This window comes from Sciurus carolinensis, chromosome 2, assembly GCF_902686445.1.
Source record: "Sciurus carolinensis chromosome 2, mSciCar1.2, whole genome shotgun sequence".
NCBI lineage: Eukaryota > Metazoa > Chordata > Mammalia > Rodentia > Sciuridae > Sciurus > Sciurus carolinensis.
This window is the reverse complement of record NC_062214.1, coordinates 107,924,053-107,931,807: the sequence shown is the minus strand read 5'-3', so window position 1 is coordinate 107,931,807 and position 7,755 is coordinate 107,924,053. Positions and strand designations below refer to the sequence as shown.

Genomic DNA, 7,755 nt, shown 5'->3' with positions numbered 1-7,755 from the left:
CTCGCGGGCTTCTATCCCGCCCCACTCCGCCCCGCCCCGCCCCAGCGCCGGGACGCGTCCCCTCTTCACCCCCCAGCCCCGCCTGCCCCGGCTCAGAACGGGAGAGGCAGCCAGTCGAGTGCGGGCTTCGCGGGTCCAGCTGGGAGCCAGGACAGAGTCAATCCACAGTCCAAGCATCGGGGGACGACACGGCCAAGGTCAGATCCAAGAGGACTTCTCCAGCCCGCGGGCCTGGTGGCTCCGGGGGAGGGAAGGGAACTCCAAGGGCTGGGCGGCGAGGGAGGGAGCCCCATCTCGGCCATGTTTTTGAGGGAAGGGGAATTCTTGTCCCACTGCACTTTCCAATCTTATCCTAAGGCTAAAATGGACCCTGCTCTGACTTGTCCTCTGCCCCACCAAAGTTTTAAGAGACTGGGTTCTTCCGGATCTGGGAATGTTGGGTGACCTAGTTTACTTGGGCTTTGAGATTCTCCTCCTGGCACCAGCGCATCATGCCAAGGAGGGAACTTTGGGCTCTTAGGGTCCAATCTTTCCCCCTTGTCCCTCTCGTGGGACCAGTTTGGAGTTCCTATAACCTGAGCTCATCTTCCTCTCACCCAGGGCCTCCACTCTAGGAAAAGTGGCCATGTGGGGTAAGAACCGGCAGGCCTGTGTTCTCCCCCTGATTCTGCCACTGCCTGAGGCTTCATTGCCCTGACGCACTGCTGGGAAGATACTGCACGCACGTTGCTGTGTACAAGGAATGGTTTTTAAGCTTGCCCACCTTCCTCTCTAGGATGTCCACACACCCTGTCCTGAAAACCTACTGCATGCCCTGTGGGATTGAGTGGTACATTAGTGTTTGGGGCCCAGGAGCCTGAAAACATGATGGTAGAGGGTAAGGGGTAGGACAATTTGTATTAGGGAAGGACCACTGTGGCCACCTCAGCATATCTAGTCATACAGTTCCACCTATCCAGAGCCCAGCTTTTTGTACATTATCCAGGGCCACCCTCTGGAATACTCTGCAGGATGAAATGAATGAACACAGAGCTTTTACTTTGTGGCATGGCCTAGGTTTTATCATTTGTTTGTAGGAGAAGGGGAATGGGGATGAGGTTACTTCTGGGTTCTTTCTTCTGACTAGATGACCTGTCCAAGGCTACTAAGGTTTGGTTGTAGAAGGGGCTTTCCCTAAGTCCCTACCTCCTCCCCTCAATCTCCAGGTTGCCTTTAGGAGGTCTTAGGCATTCCTTGTGCCACTCAGGAGCCCCAGCTTGAGTTCCCTGCTACCTCTATTTCCCTGTTGTCCCTGGGTGGTTTGTTGGCCTGCAGGAGGACAGCGGGAAGCCAGTTCTAAAACATGAGCACCTGGCACTGCACGCCTCTTTAGTCTTCCTAGAGGAGCCAAGATCCAGCCTACTCTATATCACATTTGCATAACACCTGTCACTTTCCTTGCTTTGAATTCTACCTTAATCTCACATCTGATTTTGGCAACCATGCTGGGAAGTAAATAGTTCAGGTATATTTATTCCCATAACTGGAAGAAGAAAACAAGTATCCAATCAGATAAGTGGCTTGTTCAACAGCCCACAGTGGACTGGCAGCAGCACTGAGACCTCAGCTCAGTCTCTCAGCCCCCAAGCAAAACTCTGTCCAAGGAACACACTCTGCAGTCAGCTGGGTCAAAGCAAGGCTTTCCAACTAAGCAGAAGAAGTTAAAGTCCATGAAGGCAGGGTTTTGTTTTGTTCTTCACTTACTCTCCTGTGTCTAGGTCAGTTTTTGGTATATAGTGGATGCTCATTAAGTATTTGTTGAATCAGTGAAAGAATATTGGGAGCGAATTAGTCTCTTGCTCTTTATTACCTGTTCTAGCCTTGTCCTAGTCCCTGGTCTTGATTCACAGGGGCCGGCAAAAACCATGGCCTGATTCTTCTGAATAGCGGGGCTCAGGCTCATTCTGTTTGTCCTCTTTTTTTTCTAGGGTCTCCATTTTGAGGTATTCTAACAGCTGAGTTTCTATTATCATTTTTTATCATGGGCTTCTACCTGGCTCTTGCATGGACCCTTCTGGTTGGGCCATGGACCCCTATGGGTAAGTACAGATTAGAGGAGAATCAAGGCTATGAGCAGAGGAACCCAGCATCCTCTCCCCCAAGAATAGCAGCTATGTCTCTATATTCTTAGGCCCTCGTTGATACAATGTCCTGCACATGGTAGATGTGTGTTTCCAGCTGTTGAATAAATTGATGGGTAATGGAATGAAAATTATTCCCAAATATACAGAAATTAGGGAGCTGGTATGTCAGCACTTTCTATTTCATTCCTTCCAGTTGGGGTCCTTTTCTCTCTCCTCTGTCTTCTCTCTTTTTTCATAAACTAAGGGGCCCCTGATTCAAAATAGGAAAAGATTGGACTGGTTGCGGTGCCACATGCCTGTAATCGCAGCAGTTTGGGAGGCTGAGGCAGGAGGATTGTGGGTTCAAAGCTAGCCTCAGCAACTTAGCAAGACCCTAAGCAACTTAATGAGACTAGTGAGACTCTTTGTCTCCAAATAAAAAAGTATTTAAAAAGGGGTGGGGATGTAGCTCAGTAGTTAAGCACCCCTGGGTTCAATTCCCAGTACCAAGAAAAAAAAAAAAAAAAAAAAAAGGGAAAGGATTGATAAGACACACAAGACAATAAAGGGTCTTGGAGTCAGATTGGACCCTAAATTGAAGGGGAGTTACCAGTGTTTTAAAACGATATTTAAAACCCCAACCAATATGATCCACTAGAGTTGTATCTTGTTATCTTCAGCTTTGGACAGTCTCTTACTACAGTCTGAGGTGTCTGAGGAGGGAAGTGGGTTTACAGTGCCACAGATTAAAAAGAGCAAGTCTGATCATTAGGGATGGGAGATACAAAAAGAGGAATTGGAGAAAATTTATGGAATGTTCTGTCCTGACTGGAGGTGACAAGATGGTGACCTGTTCCCTGAAGTTTCTTCCTTACCAGAGCTACTCACATTCATCTTCCTTCCAGGCTTCTCCTTTTCTTGACCTTGGGGTTTCCTTTTCTCACCATCTCTTGCCTCTTATCTCTAACAAACACTTATCCAGTATGCTCCCCTGAAGGATCCCTCCTTGTTCTGCCACCAGTTCATCTTAGAGATCACATGTGTATGGCTGTCCTCATCCCTGCCCCGAGTCCTTTGCTCAAACACCAGAGCCTCAGTCATTTTCCTTCCCTGATCCTCTGGTGAGTGAATGAGTGTGCAGTGGTGGGTGGCGGGGGTGGGGGAGAGGCACACATGTGGGCAGCAGGATAGCTTAGAGATCCTATCCTTGGTCGGAGCATGATCTGAGGAATTTGTCTCCTCTGACTGATTAGAGGCCTTTCCTCTGTTCTTTGAGGTGAGAACAATCTTTGGTGGAAAACAATTTGCCTGGTCATCATCTGATCTACTGACCAGAAAGATCCCCATCCCACACCTGATTCTGGACCCTCCCTTTTCTGCCCTTCCCTTTGCTTTGCCCCCCTGTAACTGAGTGTTCCCTCCTATACCCTACTTTCTGGAAAGTATAATAACATCAAGAACAGAAATTTTATGGGGAACAAGATGTCCCAGAGGGGGAAAGGGCAAGGTCATCTGCATGACCAGTCCAGTCCCAGGTCCCACCCAAGAAACTGGGAAAAAGACCAGAATAGCAGTACTGCACCCCTGCCTTGGGCTCTGCTGAACTGAAAGAGCCAGGCTCCTCTCTAGACTGCTCCTGCTCAGGGATGGGTCATAGAATGACTTGTCCTTCCCAGGTATGGGGTGTGACTGTTCCCTATTGGGCTGATGGGGTTGGGTGGGTAGGGGTGGGAATAGAGGCTGGAGCATGGAAATAATCTAGTAGGGACTCTTCATGGAATTCTGTTGTTCCAGTGGCTCCGAGAACAAGCTGAAGGAACTGATTTTTAACAGAGGGGGCTCTAAGGAAGTCAAAATGTGGGTATTCTTGTCTGCACGGTGTGTCCCAGCCTAAGAATGTTCTTTGTCCCGCTATGATCACCAGTGATCTGAAGCATGAAGAGAGTGGGAGACCCTGCATTCTCTTCCACATGGCCACTGTTCTTCCTTTTGGAGGCCGCCTGTCAGCAGGCATTGCTTCCAGATACTTTGTTTTAGTGGTAGTGTATTCCCCACTGAACAGCTTAAAGAGAGGGCTTGAGTGTGGACCTGACTTTGCCTTTGTCTCTCCCTCTGTGCCACCTCCCACATCTGGGGTAGGTCCACCTTCTGCTGCTCTGAGTGCCAGATTCACAGGACCCATTCCCTTCAGGCCCGCCTGGCCTCTCACAAGGACTGGCCCAGCCACTCCCTTCCTTCCATTTCTCACACAGGAGCTCAGAAACCCATTTCATGGGAGGTGCAGCGATTTGATGGGTGGTACAACAACCTTATGGAACACAGATGGGGCAGCAAAGGTAGGTGAGAGCCAGTGCCAGGGCCAGGCTGGTACTCACTAGTATGGGGTGAGAGCTGGCAAGTATCAGCAAAGGCCATCCATTTCCAAGGTTTTAGGTTCCATGGTATGGAGGGAAGCTTAGGAGAGATGTCAAGAATGCTCCCTGAGGATTTATCCTTATCCTTATCTCTCCTCTACCAGGCTCTCGGCTGCAGCGTCTGGTCCCAGCTACCTATGCAGATGGCGTGTACCAGCCCTTGGGAGAACCACACCTGCCTAACCCCCGAGACCTTAGTAACACTGCCATGAGGGGCCCTGCAGGGCAGGCCTCTCTGCGAAACCGCACTGTACTGGGCCTCTTTTTTGGTGAGGACCTCAGCCTATCAGGAGGGAGGCCAATGGGGGTTAGCTGGACACCTCTGTGTCTGAAGAGAGGTCAGGGGATGGGGACAGAAGTGATGGACAGTCTGAGAAGTGAGGGTGAGAGATGGAGGAAGAGTCAATGGAGTAGAGTAGGGATGGAAGTAGAGGGAGGGAAGATCCATATGAGGTGAAGTCTGATGGGGGGAGGCATAAATCTGTCCCATGTAGGGAGAGGAGAGGTGGGCAGAAGGAAAGGAGCATCCCTCCCATATTTGACTAATAGGAGTGAGAGTAGAGGAGCATGAAAATAATTTGGTAGGGACTCTTCATGGAACCCTGTTGCCCCACTGGCTCACAGGACAGGCTCAGGGAAGTGTTCCCATTGTAATAGAGAGGGTTAAGAGGAAGTCTAAATAGGGTATTAGCAAATGGACCTTAGAATGTGGGGGAAGGGTCAGGTGGCAGGCCCACCTCCTGCTGACCATCCATTGCTCATACTAGCTACCCATCTGACTTACCCCTAAAGCTGGCAGGCCCTCCAGGGAGGCTCCCAGCTGCGCATGTTGGAGCTGGTGCTGACACCTCCTTTGCCTAGACACAAGCACTGAGCACCTCCCAGTTACCAAGGAGAAGGCCAAACTGACAAAGACAACATCTTAGATCAGGTGTAGGCACAGACAGGTCCGGAGAGACAAAGGATTAAAAGGGAATGCTGGAGGTCAAGGCTTGGACTTGCCCATAAAGGCTACTACTGACTCTTGAAGCTTCAAGAGAGAGAAGGACTAGACACCTGAGGCAAGAAAGAAGGTGGCCCTCAGCTGACTCTAGCACTGCCTCCTGCACTCTGGGTAGGCTACCACGTGCTGTCAGACCTGGTGAGTGTGGAAACGCCCGGCTGTCCCGCCGAATTCCTCAATATCCACATCCCACCCGGAGACCCCGTGTTCGACCCCGACCAGCGCGGGGACGTGGTGCTACCCTTCCAGAGGAGCCGCTGGGACCCGGAGACCGGACAGAGCCCCAGCAACCCCCGGGACCTGGTGAGGCCAGCCAGGCTGCCAGCTGCAGGGTTGGACCTGGGGCAGGGGAGGCTCCCAGGGCCCACCCGCAGACCTCTTCTTAGCCGCTCTGCTCTCCGAACCCTGCACCACCCCTTGCCCCCCGCAGACCAACCAGGTGACGGGCTGGCTGGACGGCAGCGCCATCTATGGCTCCTCTCACTCCTGGAGCGACGCTCTGCGGAGCTTCTCTGGAGGACAGCTGGCGTCGGGGCGCGACCCCGCCTTCCCCCGGGACTCGCAGGACCCGCTGCTCATGTGGACCGCGCCAGACCCCGCTACCGGGCAGCGCGGACCCCAGGGACTGTACGGTGAGGCTGCGGGGGCCGCACAGGGGCGCGAGCTGGAGGCGTCAGGGCGTTGGCGGCGGGTGGGAGCGAGGGCGGGCCGGGGTTTGTGAGTTTGGGCTCCCCGAGGTCACGCAGGGCCTCATCTCCTGCTGTGCATCCCACATGGACGCAGCCTTCGGGGCCGAGCGAGGGAACCGAGAGCCCTTCCTGCAGGCGCTGGGCCTGCTCTGGTTCCGCTACCACAATCTGTGCGCGCAGAGGCTGGCGCGGGAGCACCCGCACTGGGGGGACGAGGAGCTGTTCCAGCACGCGCGCAAGAAGGTCATCGCCACCTACCAGGTCAGCCGACCCGCCCACCCCGCTGCCCACCCGTGTGCGCGTGCACTGGAGAGTCTGCTTCCCCGCAGAGCAGAATAGGGGCTTTTCATCCTGGGTCCGCCCCCAGTCTGAAATGTCTCTTTCCTGGAGGGCTCCCCTTCCCAGGAAGCTAGTGTCTAGGAAAAGCCCCTATCAATGATAAGGAAGCTACTTACAGGAGAGATTTGCTTGTGATTGTTTTTACCGACTCCCGCACCCCCATTCTCCTGGTTCCTTGTGGGGCACCGCTCCTGTTTAAGTTGCGTGTCCAGGGACTGCCCCTGCCGGGTCTTCGGCTCTGCACCTGTCTTCCTTGGGCTCAGCTGTCTGGTGGCCCGTCCAGGTTCAACACTCGCCTCTCCTCTCTCCTTTCTCTGACCCTCAGAACATCGCTCTGTATGAGTGGCTGCCCAGTTTCCTGCAGAAAACGCCCCCGGAGTATGCAGGTGAGGGGATGCAGAGGGAGGATGATGATTATACATGATTATATACATGATGATTTGTATATTTACATATATGATATATATTTATATATTTTATTATAATATATACTATACATCACTATATATAATATATTATATATATTTATTATATGTAATATATATTTATATATACTTTTTATTATATATTATTTTTATATATTTTTATTGTATACATATTTTGCGGGCTGGAATAGTGAGTAGAATGGGTCGTTTAAAAACCGAATTCCAGTGTCCCCTCTTCTTCCCTTACCTTCAGGATACCGCTCCTTTCTGGACCCCAGCATCTCTCCGGAGTTTGTGGCGGCTTCTGAGCAGTTCTTCTCCACCATGGTGCCACCTGGCGTCTACATGAGGTGAGGGAGTGGGTTCAAATGTGTTTTGGGAGGGGTGAGGTTATCGAGAAAAATCTGCCCCTAGTAGTCCTCAAGACGGTCTGAAGTGTGCCCCTTGCTCCAGGCAATGGTGAATATAAAGCGGAAAGAACATAATTTTAAAGAACATATATCAGGCTGAGGTTTTGGCTCAGTGGTAGAGTGCTTGCCTAGCAGGTGTGAGGAACTGGGTTTGCTCCTCAGCACCACATAAAAATAAATGAAATAAAGGTATTGTGTCCATCTACAACTCCTTAAGAAATTTAAAAAAATCATGGAGGTTTTTAAGCACATTCGCATACATACTCCTGCAATTGGTGTAGACATTTGTCTTTCAATTAAAATGAGTTAACTGAGGTTCAAAGGGTGTCATAATGCTCACCAGTCTGAACCTGAGATTTTGGCACTACACTGA

At 51.3% G+C, this 7,755-nt stretch overlaps 1 protein-coding gene across 1 annotated transcript in view; it reads left to right on the top strand.

The window, feature by feature from the left end:
• The first annotated feature begins 87 nt into the window (after window positions 1-87).
• Duox1 (dual oxidase 1) overlaps window positions 88-7,755 on the top strand; it is a 32,705-nt gene continuing 25,037 nt past the window's right edge. The window contains exons 1-9 of the mRNA XM_047538613.1: window positions 88-197; window positions 1,968-2,078; window positions 4,355-4,438; window positions 4,621-4,785; window positions 5,635-5,822; window positions 5,950-6,151; window positions 6,303-6,469; window positions 6,873-6,933; window positions 7,226-7,322. Of these exons, the coding sequence (XP_047394569.1) occupies window positions 2,021-2,078; window positions 4,355-4,438; window positions 4,621-4,785; window positions 5,635-5,822; window positions 5,950-6,151; window positions 6,303-6,469; window positions 6,873-6,933; window positions 7,226-7,322 (1,022 nt within the window). The 5' untranslated portion in view covers window positions 88-197; window positions 1,968-2,020. The remainder of the gene's footprint in view (window positions 198-1,967; window positions 2,079-4,354; window positions 4,439-4,620; window positions 4,786-5,634; window positions 5,823-5,949; window positions 6,152-6,302; window positions 6,470-6,872; window positions 6,934-7,225; window positions 7,323-7,755) is intronic.